The sequence below is a fragment of the Bos javanicus genome, chromosome 14 (assembly GCF_032452875.1).
Source record: "Bos javanicus breed banteng chromosome 14, ARS-OSU_banteng_1.0, whole genome shotgun sequence".
NCBI classification, from domain to species: Eukaryota; Metazoa; Chordata; class Mammalia; order Artiodactyla; family Bovidae; genus Bos; species Bos javanicus.
Window position 1 is genome coordinate 15246749 of NC_083881.1, and position 13690 is coordinate 15260438.

The following is a 13690-nucleotide window of genomic DNA, read 5'->3' on the forward strand; positions in this document are numbered from 1 at the left end:
TTGGTAGCCATAACCTTCCTTCGTATCTGTGACCATACAATATTGTCTTCCTTCTAGCCCTTCAGTGTTCATTATTCATTAGCTCTTAAGCTAACTACTCCATGTTCTTATGCCATTATTTCCAAGATTTCTGTAATTCATAAATCAGGACTAAGGAGTGTTCCTTTTACTTGGAGTGGCCATAAATAACCTGTGGCCCTAATCATGAGTTTCTACTCACAAACCTATTCTTAAAGCACATGAATGGAAACAAATGATTTGAAGGCCAGAATATGTGGTATATTGCCTAATCTTTTAAACATCTTTACTGTCCTTCTTCAATGATATTAACCTTTCATTTTCAATGGATAACTTGCTCTGGGGTTTCTTTTCTAGGTATCTAGATGATCTCAATGAAGGTGTTTATATTCAGCAAACCTTAGAAACAGTGCTTCTCAATGAAGATGGCAAACAACTTCTAGTAAGTAGTAGTGACCATTTAAAATAAAAAATTCAGGAATGTCAAACTTACTTTTTTCCCTGTAAGTCACCAATACATACAGTGTATCCTTCTTTAAAGAGAAGCTAAATAAACTGGTAACTGTCACCTAACTGGTAGGTCTTTGTCTGAACTTAGAACATAGTAGACTTTGAACAGAATTACAAGTAAATGAAGATTATGTGGACTATGTGTACTTCCTTGGTGTAACAGTTCTATCTTCTTTATCTTTTGCATCCTAGACATCTAGCCTGGTACCTAGTACATGGTGATCACTTAGGAAATGTTTGTAAAATAAATGAATGGTCTAGAGGTACTCATAATCTTGGGATTCTATTTTGGTATCCCAAGCAAAATACGAAAAATAGACCAGCTGAAAGATAGTCATTGTAAATTAAACTTTGCATAAATGTTTTAAAGCCCATTCTGTACAGAAGATGAGACCCTTTGAGGGGAGGATCCTGCATTCTCCTTGCAATATAAAGCTTTTAGGAGAAATGAGAGCAAAGGGCTCCTTTTACCCATCATCAGCTGTGCTGCATAAGCTTGTGTGAACATGGCTCCTCTCTTTTTCTTTTACAGTGTGAAGCGCTGTACTTATACGGAGTTATGCTTCTGGTCATCGACCAAAAGATTGAAGGAGAAACTAGAGAGAGAATGCTGGTCTCTTACTATCGATACAGGTATCCCTGAGCTAAGACCATGCCCTCCAAAAGCACTGCTCTTGGTAAAGTGCAGTGTAGATTTCCTATCCTCCTTTTATTATGAACAACAGCAATATCATCTAGAATGCAGAAGATAAGACTCTTATCACTGCTGAACATAATACATGATGTGGAAATATAACACTCTGTGTTTTATATCATCATAATAGACTATACATCATATAATCTGTGTATTATGTGTGGAATAATTTATCTATTATAGATTTTAGAGATATATGGATTATCATGTCCGTGATGGTACCTCAGTTTTTTAAAAGAGGAATCTGAATTTCTGTTACCTTAAAGATAAAATTTGGGAAGTCTAATGAATTTTTTTTTTTTTTAAGTTTTCAAACATTAGTCCTTGGCAGATGTAAGGATACAAATGAGCCTTCTGTTGCCATTTTCAGATTGATACATTTTGAAAAGTTATCATTCAGGGCCAGGTTGAAAGTGAATTCTCACTCATAAATACTGTATTGGGTTGGCCAAAAAGTTCATTTGGGTTTTTCAGTGAGATGTGACTTCAAGAAGTAAGGGCTTAAAAACAGGACCTACCTTAACTAATTGTGATTTCAGTCCCTAACACACATTTTTCAGTTTGTTGAAATAATGAGTCAAAATCTGGACACCAGGTCAATGTCAGAAATAGTTAAGATTCAGGAAAGAAATAGCCAAGAGGCAGGAATCATTTAGGAACTTGGGCTACAGAAGCATGGGCTAGAATGAACATTTTCAAACTTACAAATTAGGACAGGATAAACAGGGCAGAGAGTCAGAGCCTCAACAGAGAGGGATTGTCTGGGCGGTGTTGTATTAGCAGCCACGCTTCGTACTCTGCCTTCTCAGCAGTAAATCAGGCTACTCAGCTCTCCTGTTCCGTCTCAGCTCTATCAGGGTGTGAGGCTGCGTAATTCAGTCACATCAGTGTGACCATGAGCTTCTTTACTATCCCTATTTTTTTAAATGAGCTTCAAATGGTCTTGCCTCTGTTTCTGAAAGTACATGAAAAAACAAAAACAGTAACATGAAGAAGAAGAAAGAGGTTTGCTCATCAAGCCCAGCTTTGACAATCCAGCTTTGTCCCTTTGGGCACAACAGCTAGTTGATTAGAATGTGAGGATCCATTATTGAAGAGACACCAGTCAGTTTCAAGTCAGAGCTGCAGTAAAGGAGATTCTCACATCAGATAGGAGGTCATCTTCAAGTCTAAGATTGAGTCTCTTTGGAGATTTGCTACTTCAAACCACCAGGAAAATCACAGATGTTTTGATTAAATCTCTGTAGAAGGTACACCTTGCCAAGAAAAACCAGTTGGTATATCCCACTTGAAATTGACTTTATTTTTTTAAGTTATTTTTAAATATATGAAATGTTGGTGTAGGTTCACATTCTTTATCCACAATTCTGAAATCCAAAGAGCTCCAACAGAAATATATGCATATACACACACGCACACAGAGTAACCACTTTGGCAGCAAGACCTAACCTAATCCAAAATTTGGAGTCAGAACCTGATCCGCACCTATATGAGGCTATGGACTGTCTTTCTTTATCTCATTTGTGTGAATGTTCATAGATTTTACTGTAGAAACATCAATGTGTCTTGATCATGGGATGCCATCTGCCACCCTGCTGCAGTATTATTTATAATGTATGTATCATGTTACTTTCTTATATTTGAGAAATGCTGTCTTCCAAAACAAATCCTGCCCCTTGGGAAAGGGGTCGTGGACCTTTACATAAAACTGTACATACGTACAAGAACCCATCTTAAAAGTTTGCTATATTACAGGCTTTTTGAAAACATAGTTTTGAATCTTAAGGATATAAATTGATCCACTCATACCTAAAACTATATAAAGTCAATTTATACTGAAATTCTGCTTTGCTGGACTTCTTATTTGTAATATATGCGGTTTGTTTGGCCCTTTATTTCCCATTGTGAACATGGCTCAGTGCTGCCCGATCTTCTGCTGATTCGAATATGGATGATATTTGTAAGCTGCTTCGAAGTACAGGTTATTCCAGCCAACCAGGGGCCAAAAGACCACCCAACTATCCTGAGAGTTACTTCCAGAGGGTGCCTATCAACGAGACCTTCATCAGCATGGTTATTGGTCGGCTGAGATCTGATGATATTTACAACCAGGTAGGGATTTAATCTATTATTAAACCTATCTTTATAGCTTAAAAGTATAGTTTAAAAATCTTATAGATTTTACCTTCCTCCTCAATTATTTCTTTCCTTCTTGCTCAGAAGAGTAAAAACAGCAAGAAACCTTTTAAAACCTCTGGGCTGTGCTTTGGAATTGTATAGAAAAGAGGAATATTATTTTGGGATTAAGAGATTAATATCTCTTGGAATAGAGATTTCAAGAAGGAAATGAGTTCTGAACAATATTTGGAGAGAAGATGCATTGTTTTAGGTGTCAGTTCAGAAATGATTGCCTAGTGTGCCCTCTGTGGCTGTCATGCGTTCAATAATGGGGATCCACGGCTGATGAAGGCAGGCCCTGGTTCCTACTCATAATGAGCTTGTAGCTGAGGAAAGAAGGCAGACAAAGGAATTAGAGTAAAGCAAGATGGGGATTATCTTAGGGGAAGCACAGAGTGCCACGAAGCATGTTAACAGGCAGCAAGATTGCAGCAGATGACTCAGGGGTGTTTGGGCCACCCCGGTAAAGGAAGGGGCATGAGCAGGGTTGAAAGGTCTCACTTTCCTCTCAGGTGTGTGTGTTGTTCATGGATCTAAGAGAATACCACAGAAAGTTACCATTTGACTTCTTTTTCCTGAAGAAAACGCAATTTCATATATTTGTTTCCTCTTTTACTAGAGAGAGTAAAGAGTTGGACCTGTAATGACTGGATACCGTCTATTACAGAGCCCACCTGTTCTATACAGTTCTTAGGTAGACTGCTAGTTTTTTGTATGAATATGTTAAGTGTACATAAAGAGTTTTTAGTTAGTTTGTTTTTTTTTAAGACAGCTCAAATCAGGAGCTACCTGCAGATGCCAGGTCTCCATAATATTTGATGCCATCTTCCCATGGACGGAGGAGCCTGTTAGGCTGCAATCCATGGGGTCGCTAAGAGTCGGACATGACTGAGTGACTTCACTTTCACTTTTCACTTTCATGCATTGGAGAAGGAAATGGCAACCCACTCCAGTGTTCATGCCTGGAGAATCCCGGGGACGGGGAGCCTGGTGGGCTGCCGTCTATGGGGTCGCACAGAGTCAGACACGACTGAAGTGACTTAGCATAGCATAGCATTGAGAATTCAGTATGAGCCAGAATCATAGGTTTTTTCCATATACGATTTTCTTTGTTGTTCATAATAATCTTGCAAAAGAGCATTATCCTTATGTTGCTGTGGAGAAAAATAAGGCTTAGAGAGCTTAAATAATTTTCACAAGGTCACATAAGTAGGTAGCAGAACCATAATTTGAATTCCAGCCTGTATGACTTCAAAGCCCATGCTGTTTCTTCAACTATCTGTCATTAACCCTTCTGTTAACCCTTCTGCCTCCTGGGTGGTCCGTTTTGTCAGTGTTTCAAGGCAGCGTATTTCGATTCTCTCCCTGCCCTGTGACCTTTATTAACACAGGGATTGAGCTGTAGTTGTGCTGTGAATCCACCCCTCTCCCTGCCCTGCACCTCCCCTGTGCCGGGCTGATTGGACCAGGGCAGGTCACTTGACCCAAGAGAGATCAGATTCTCTGTCTCCAGGTAATATGGAATTGGGCCTGAAAAACGATTTTGGGACGCGGATTTACCCACAGCATGCAAAACTTGGAGTTTGGGGCCACATCAGTCTGCCATATGGACAATAGTCTGAAGAAACAGTTGAGCATCACATTCCGGGGAGAAATAATGAAGGCTTTCTGGTTCACAGCTCCAGGCCCTTCCTGAAACCTGACCACATTCCTCCCTCCAGATTCCATGGGACATTGCTGTATCTATCCTTAATAACTGCCTCCCTTTCTCCTGGTCCTCAAGGTGATGTATACTATGTGGAGCCAAAGATTCCTAATGCTTGAGGCAATGGAGCCCTGGGACTCAGCAGCATTTCACAGGCAGGGAGAACACCCAGCAAAGCAGTCTGAGAAGAGAGACTGGTGTCTGGGAAACCAGAGGAGGAGAGAATTTCAGTCCTCAGGAAATTTAAGTGAGAGTGCTAGAAAGAGGTCATTGAAATGGATGACTGTGAGGCTATGTGTGACCTGAGGAAATTCCACTGAAGTGATAGGTGTTGTTCAGTCACTAAGTCATGTCCGACTCTTTGTGACCCCATGGACTGGCTCAGCAGGGTCCTCTGTCCTCTGCTGTCTCCCGGCATTCGCTCACATTTCATGTCCATTGAGTCAGTGATGGCATCTAACCATTTCATCCTCTGCCGCCCCCTTCTCCTTTCGTCTTCAGTCTTTCCCAGCATCAGGGTCTTTAACCCCATTGAGGTGATGGTGGAGGTCAAATGCCAATGAGCTGAAGAATAAACAGAACGTAAAAGATAGCACCAGTGAGTGTGGAATCGGTCAGCTCTATAAGAGTTTCTCTGTGATGGAAGAGACACGAAATTGGACAGTAAGAGATATAGGATTTTTTTTTTTTTTTTTTTTAAGGGAAAAGAGTTAGAATTGCAGCAAAGTCAGGGACAGTCAAGAGACCGTCGTGAGGCTAGAGATGGGAAGAAGGTCCTAGTGACTGGCGCCATAATCTGAGAATTGCTTCCAGTGCCCAGGATCCTCAAAGAGATGGACTTTTGAGAGGTTCATGTATCTTAGAACTGGTCATTTACTTGGCACATGTAAATTCAGCTGTCACTAATATCTGTCTCTCCTGGGTCTGGTCTCTGCCTTGCAGGTCTCAGCGTACCCATTGCCAGAACATCGCAGCACAGCTCTGGCGAATCAGGCTGCCATGCTGTATGTGATTCTCTACTTTGAACCTTCCATTCTTCATACCCATCAAGCAAAAATGAGAGAGATAGTGGACAAATACTTTCCAGACAATTGGGCAAGTATTGCTGTTAGTCTTTTATTCTCTATAATAAACTTGTTGGAAAACTGATTTTTTTCTATCCTTTTGCCTATAAACCTAATGTTGAAATAATGAGACATAAACTCCCTTAAGTAAAATTACTTTAAGTATGCTGAGAATATCACAAATCATAGCATGAAGGAATGAATCAGTAAAATTTCCTGAAGCACCTATTTGTGTTTTTTTTCTTAAATGAATACTCTCAAGGTAGAACAACCATGTGTTAAAATGGATCTTGCTTTAGCCACTGAGAGTGCAACTAAGTTACGTAAGCATTTGTCTTACAAATCTAAACCAGCAGAATTTATCTAATGTCACTTTGTGAATAGGGATTGCGCTTTTATAAGTTTCATCTGTAAGCTAATGTGGGCCCTTAAGGTTGACGTTACTGTAGGGATGAGCTTATAACTTTTTAAACATATTTGGCTTAAAAATGTTAATTCTTAAAAGTTTAAAACTGACAGTGTACTTAATATGTATGAAACATTTTCTTTGCACATAGAGGTTTGAACAAAGCATAGTGAGTTGGATCACATTTTCAGGGCCCAGATTTTATTTCACTCCTTACCAACTATTGAGCCACAGGCTGTCTGTAATGAGGGACCTGACTGAGGAGCTTTACTGTCGAGAAGAACAGCCTACAATTAGAAGATGATGCTTCCTGTCCACAAATGAATCATACCCATGAGCTGGGAGATGAGTAGCCAAGAGGAAAACTTTTGAGAGAGTCTGGCTTCATTTGCCTAAGTTTTAACAAAGAAGTTCTGACTGTGATACTATACTGAGAAACACTTTTAGCATTAAAGAAGGTCAAAGTCCAATTACATGATATTTACAAGATACATTCCTGATAAGACACCCTGGCACACTGAAAATAAAGCAATTTTTAAAAATATGCCCATAAAAAGCCAAAAAGATTAATACTATACTGCAAAGAATTTTAAAGAAAAATATTAATAGAGATAAAGAGGGGTTGTATATAATTTTTAAAAGAAATGTGAAACATAATGCCACTCTTCTCACAAAAATTTCTGAGACAAGTTTAGTTTAATGAGAGTATAAAGGTGAGATGAAAATAATTGGGAAAACCACTACTCTGGTCAGAGTCTCTGCTTTTCCCTCCCTTTTCATTTTTCTTCATCTAGGAATCTTACAAACCAGCAGTTGGAAAAGAAAACCTTGTTTTCGTTGTTTTTCCATGAATAGCGGCATGTAATAGTCACTCTTGTTTCCAAGCACTCAGAAGTAAAATCACTTCCCTGTATATTTGAAAAGTCTTGGTTTTTCACTGGAATGGCATTTAAACTTGAAAGAGTGGGTGATGTCTCCTATAACTTTGTATTTTCCCAGCCCCTTGCCTTGGAATGAGTAGGTGTTTAACAAATACTGAATAAAGGTCTCCTCTTTCAGGTAATTAGTATTTACATGGGGATCACGGTTAATCTAGCAGATGCTTGGGAACCTTACAAAGCTGCAAAAACTGCTTTAAACAACACCCTGGACCTTTCAAATGTCAGAGAACAGGTAGGTTCTGATTAATCAGGAGGGTTCTCAACTACATGCTTGATGTAATGGGGTGGGAAATGAGCTAAGTAGATTTCCCAAGCGATTTGGAAGATGCCTGCATAGACATTTTAGTGCAATGATTAATGAAAGCGGAATTTTGAACATTGAAGTAACAGATAATTATAGATTTTTAACTTTATGAGCTGTATAAATGGGAGTTGGCTTCTAAGGAAAATTCAACACCCTGAGGTGACTACTGTGACATTTGGCCCCAGGTGACTACATTTACTCTTCTTAAAGACTGTCCTCGTGGACGGAGCTCCCTTCCTGAGAAGCTAGAATTTTAATGTTTTCATCAGTAGGATTGAGTGTTGAACATGGTAACTGGACGTAGACAGTCAACCCTTTCACTGTAATTTACACTCATCATTCTGGTGTGTGAAGCACCAAGACCAAAATAAAGACAGTTATCTCCTTAAATTTGAAATGGCTACATTCTGTCTCTCTGATGAGAACCAAGGCAGAAGGAAATACCTAAGTAAACAGAAGAATCAAAATCTTTTTCTTGGGGCACATACTTGATACTTCTCAACAGTGATGGTCTTCCTCAACCTCGCTGTCTGAGTTTTTGAGTTTCCAAGTGTGGGTAGAATGACACTGACTCAAGGAACTTCAGCATGTTTTATTCAGACAAATCGAATTCCATAAATAATGCACAAAATAATTTCAATTTTGGCATATTTCCCAGAAATATATTAGAGAAAGTGGTGCTTCCATGCTTTCCGGCCTCAGAGCATTAATTTTTCATGACTAAAAATCCTTTCCAAAATCACATCTTCTCACCCGTGACATTGCGATTTCTTAAGAGGCTTCTAATGACGCATCTTGTGCTTATTTTAAACTAACCTGACTAGGTTGATGGTGTTTGCCATTCAACTCTTGCTTTAGGAAAGCAGAGTGACCAGATTTCCACATAAGGCCAGTCAATTTTGATGCGCTGAGGTGTATTTCATTAAGCTCTTGTGTGTACAGATTCATCTTTTGAGTGTTTCTGCTCTGCTCTAACTCCTTTGTCAATAATAATAGGTAGAACAAGCAATTTAGCTAGTGCCTTTGTGTCTCTTTACATCCAAGTTAAGAGAAGCAATGCCAAGAAAAAAATGCTCCAGTTTTCCAGTTTACATTTGAAGAAGCCAATACTCAGAGGTTAAATCCAAAGTCACACCAGTATTTCTAGATGTTTGCCTCTCAATTCTAAGTCCAGGGCTTTTTTCAAAAATGTCCAGTAGGGACTTTCCTGGTGGTCCTGGTGGCTCCCAATATCGGAGGTCTGGTCTTGGAATTAGGTCCTGCTTGCCCCACACCAGAGCATGCCATAAATAAGACCCAGTGCAGCCAAATAAAAACAAATTTTGAAAAAATAAAGAAGAAAGAAACCCCAGATGTTCAATAAACCACTTGCCTTTGTTGTTGTTGTTCAGTCGCTCAGTCGTGTCCAACTCTTTGTGACCCCATGGACTGCAGCACACCAGGCTTCCCTGTCCTTCACTATCACCAGAGCTTGCTCAGACTCATGTCCATTGAGTCAGTGATGCCATCCAATCATCTCGTCCTTTGTCATGCCCTTCTCTTGCTTTCAATCTTTCCCAGCATCAGGGTCTTTTCTAATGAGTCAGCTCTTTGCATCAGGTGGTTAAAGTATTGGAGCTTCATTTTCAGCATCAGTCCTTCGAATGAATATTCAGGATTGATTTCCTGTAGGATTGATTGGTTTGATCTCCTTGCTGTCCACGGGACTCTCAAGGGTCTTCTCCAATACCACAGTTCAGAAGTATCAATTCTTTGGCGCTCAGCCTTCTTTATGGTCCAACTCTCACATCCATATATGACTACTGGAAAAACCATAGCTTTAACTAGACAGACCTTTGTTGGCAAAATGATGTCTCTGCTTTTTAATACACTGTCTAGGTTGGTCATAGCTTTTCTTCCAAGGAGCAAGTGCCTTTTAATTTCATGGCTGCAGTCACCATCTGCAGTGATTTTGGAGCCTGTATGTTATTTGTCTCATATAGAAATATTATTATTTATCCAGGGATTCATTTGAATATAATTCACTTTCAAGGTGATTCTTTCTTTGAAATGTTATTCAAGTTTTCTTTTCCTTTTCGCAGGCAAGCAGATACGCTACTGTCAGCGAAAGGGTGCACGCACAAGTGCAGCAGTTCCTGAAAGAAGGTTACTTGAGGGAGGAGCTGGTTCTGGACAACATCCCGAGGCTTCTCAACTGCCTGAGGGATGGCAACGTCGCCATCCGATGGCTGATGCTTCATACAGCGGACTCTGGTAACACACAAAAGGCGTGACCATGTGTGTCGCTTGGTATATAGGCGTGCCAAACCCTGATCTGCCGCGTGATGCCAAGTGGTTTAGCTCTTGAATGAGAATCAAGTTGCTTTTGTAAAATGGTCACTTTTGTGTCAATTTGGTCAAAGCAGTGGCCCACCTGAACAGCCCTTGTGCCAAGTCCTGTTAGGTGTTTATGAGTATGAGGACACCTACCTCCCAGGTTCGAGGAGCTCGTCACTGGTCAGACTGGGAAGATCAGATGTCTACCCATGAAAAAGTTTAGCTGTGGATACAGGTAGAATAAAGCCTTCCCACCTCATCCTTCCAAAGATGTCCATGGCCAAGTCCCTGGACCCTGCGGGCATGTTATATTACAGGGCAAAGTAGATTCAAGTTGCAGATGGAATTGATGTTTCTATAATCAGCTGACCTTCAAGTAAAGAGATTATCCCAGTGGGCCCAGCATAATTACAAGTATCCTTAAATTGGGAAGAGGGAAGCAGAAGAGTCAGAACTAGACAGGTGGCATCATGAAAGAGACTCAGAAGGTCCCTGCTGGCTTTCAAGATGGAAAGGGCTACAAGCCAAGGAGTACAGGCAGCTTCTAGATTCTGAAAAAGACCAGGAAACAGTTTCCCCCATGGAGCCTCCAGAAAGCACACAGTCCCCCTGATGCCTTGATTTTAGCCCGGTGAAGGCCAGTCAGATTTCTCACCTCTGGACTATAAGAGAATAAATTTGTATCATGTTAAGCCACTAAATTTGTGGTAATTTGTTACAGCAGCAATAAGAAGCAGATACAAGGGCCAGGCCAGCACCTAAGAGCCAGATGTGTAAAACAGACGGTGGCATTTGAGTCCAGAGTCCAGAACAGGAGAGAAACATTGCTTGGGGTAGAAGAGTGGAGGAAGGCTCTTCACGGAAGGCAGGAGCTGACCAGCCCTTGGTACGATTTAACAGTAAAAAGCAGAAAAAATTCTAGACTGGAGAAATGACCAAAGAAAGGACAGAAGGAAGGGCAGAAAAATGCGGGCCCACTTTGCTGAGGAACTGGCTAGATCAGGGTGCTTAATTAAGATAGATGAGATTTTAACTTTTTCTGGGTCATGGTTAGCCCTGTTTGATACCCTTTTGTCTGTCAAGGGAGTTCCATGGATCATGTAAAACACTTCCACAGAGTCCTTAGGCCCACGACTTTGAAACCGCTGGTTTACCGGTCCTACTTGGGTTGGACCAACACCTGAGCTTATTCAGGGCCGACACAGTTCCTTATACTTAGTATTAATAAATGCTTGATCAATATTAATTACTAATGAGTTCCCTCATCCGGAGTTGCACACTCCTTCGCCTAAGAGTGATGTCATTCAGCAGTCCTAGAAAGCCAAGGCTCTCGTTTTTATTTTTCACACAACAGATTTTTGTAGAGCATCTACCCGAGTCCTACTTTCAATATCTCCTGGTTTTTTTCAGGTGAGATTGTCTCTCAAAAAAAAAAACAAAACTATCCACACCAGATAATCCTGCATCCTCCCTGGGTAACACGGTAGATCCGTCTCCCAACCCCTCTGGGCAAGATGCCCTTGACACTGCCTCTAGCTGCCACCTGTCTCTGCTTCCTGTGAGTGGTCAGCAGTGAGACTAGCAGGTGGACTTCCTCATCCTTCGGCTCTTTGAAAACATGGGGAGTTTCTCCTCAGCCTTGCCTCTTCACACTAGAAATGACCAGCTTCTTAAATCCTTCACATGAATGCTGCTTTCCAGTTTTATTTTTGTTTTTATCATTTTGCTTCTTGGCCTAGACCTCTCTCCATTTACTGTTTAATCACAGCATGAATATCAGGGCCAAAGTTTTTAATCATCTCATGGACTAATCTTTAAGTAGTCAAGTTTATGTTTTACTTAAAATCCAGTCCTAATTTGAGAATTTTACTACATTGACTCAGCTTATAATCTTCTTTACCATAAATCTTACATTCAGAAGCATGTAAACAACTCAAGCCCTTACTTTATCCCATCATAAAGCCAACTGTGGGTTTCTAGTGACTCAGCCTCCTCTTTGTCTTCTGGATGACTGTGCCTAATAGCCGTGCCTGTGTTCTGGAAGCCAGTGGTCTCCTGGATTTGTGCCCCTGCCAGGGACCAGCTCAGCTTGCCAGAGTTCTATACTTTTATCTTCAGCCACATCTGTTTTCCATTTCTGAGCTGGCAATTATCTGATCTGATTGCACAAGGTCAGAATTTACCAGAAACAAATGATTTGCCTATCTGGTTGTGAGTCATATGTGGGAGAAGTAACTGCTTCTTTAGCTTTTATGCTGTTTTGGTCATGGTGTGCAGAAAGGAAGACGTATTTCTCATATTCCCTCCTGTTAACCCACTGGAGCTAATTGTTAATGCGCAGTGATATTCCCTTCCAAAAATGAAAGGAAATTAATCTCAGATTTTGTGTTGAATTAGAATTAATATAAAAACAAATGGAAAAACAAACAAACAAATGGAACTCCTTACAGGTTGGGTTGGTTTTTGTTTTTTTTTTTTTCCTGTTCTGTTTTTGTTTTTTAAGGTAGGCAAACCTGAAGCTGAAAAATGCTTTCTGTGTGATCAATGTCATCAGTTCCAATATATTTCTTCCTAGGGACTTCTGGAGAATGCTTGGTAAATCAGAACTCTGCAGTTTCCCCTGAAAACTGAGCCCTTCTCCAGGTTGTCATGAGTCTCTTCCTGATGGAGTAACTTGGAAATCAATATATAAAATAACCTCGCTCAAGCTTCACCATAACTGAAGCAGCAAAAACACCTGTGATACGTGCTTGTAAAGCGTGGTCATTCTGTACATGCCGGACATCCTGAGATGCTGGTGGGAGGGCTCAGAAAGCCTGAAAAGCACGGTGATACTAGAACAACTGTGAGGGACCTGGTACCTTCATGGCTATGAACTTTCTGACAATGTTTATTGTCTTAAAGACTTTTATTTTGACTTTATTTGCAGTCTGAGTAGCTTTTACGTGTAAATATCTTGCCCTATTCTATTTTTTCTTTTTCTTTCTTATGTAAATAATTGACCCCATAAATCAGTTTCAGCAAATACCATTATTTTTTATTCTATATATTTTTTAACATGTTTTTTATTTGAAATGATTTATCTTGGCAACTGATACACTGACCAGGAAATCAAAACATCTGGTGACTTATGCCTGGGTCAATCACTGCCTAATTTTGTGACCTTAGCCTAGTAGCCATACACTCTCCAGGTCTAGGTGGTGGATAATCCAGAAAGCTCTGAGCATCAGTCATGCCTTTACAAAGAGCATGAGGATGGTGTCAGGCCTGGTTCTTCTGGTTTGGAAGTGCCACAGCTTTGTGTGGTGACCCTGCTCCCCTTGTGTCAGTGGTCCCCAAGGACATCCCAAGCTCCATGCTTTACTAGGCCCAGCGTATGTACTTATGGCCATGATTTGCAACAGCAGAAAGATAGCACAATCGGCACAGGACAGAGGTGCCTGGGTGAAGTCTAGAGGAAACGAGGCACAGCTTTTAAGAGTTCTCTCCAAGTGGGGTCACACAGGGTCCATTTAGTCCCCCTCGCAATGAGTCATGACAGCATGTGTAAAATG

The 13690-nt window shown here is 40.6% G+C and overlaps 1 protein-coding gene across 2 annotated transcripts in view; it reads left to right on the top strand.

Annotated features, from left to right (window-relative positions):
* WASHC5 (WASH complex subunit 5) overlaps positions 1 to 13690 on the top strand; it is a 53111-nt gene that overhangs the window by 5888 nt on the left and 33533 nt on the right. Inside the window, exons 4-9 of one of the 2 annotated variants that reach the window (XM_061438614.1) lie at positions 376 to 460; positions 1061 to 1161; positions 3142 to 3334; positions 6048 to 6200; positions 7635 to 7748; positions 9902 to 10073. In XM_061438614.1, the coding sequence (XP_061294598.1) occupies positions 376 to 460; positions 1061 to 1161; positions 3142 to 3334; positions 6048 to 6200; positions 7635 to 7748; positions 9902 to 10073 (818 nt within the window). Of the gene's footprint in view, positions 1 to 373; positions 461 to 1060; positions 1162 to 3141; positions 3335 to 6047; positions 6201 to 7634; positions 7749 to 9901; positions 10074 to 13690 lie in introns of those variants that run through there. The other variant, XM_061438615.1, reaches the window with a different exon arrangement.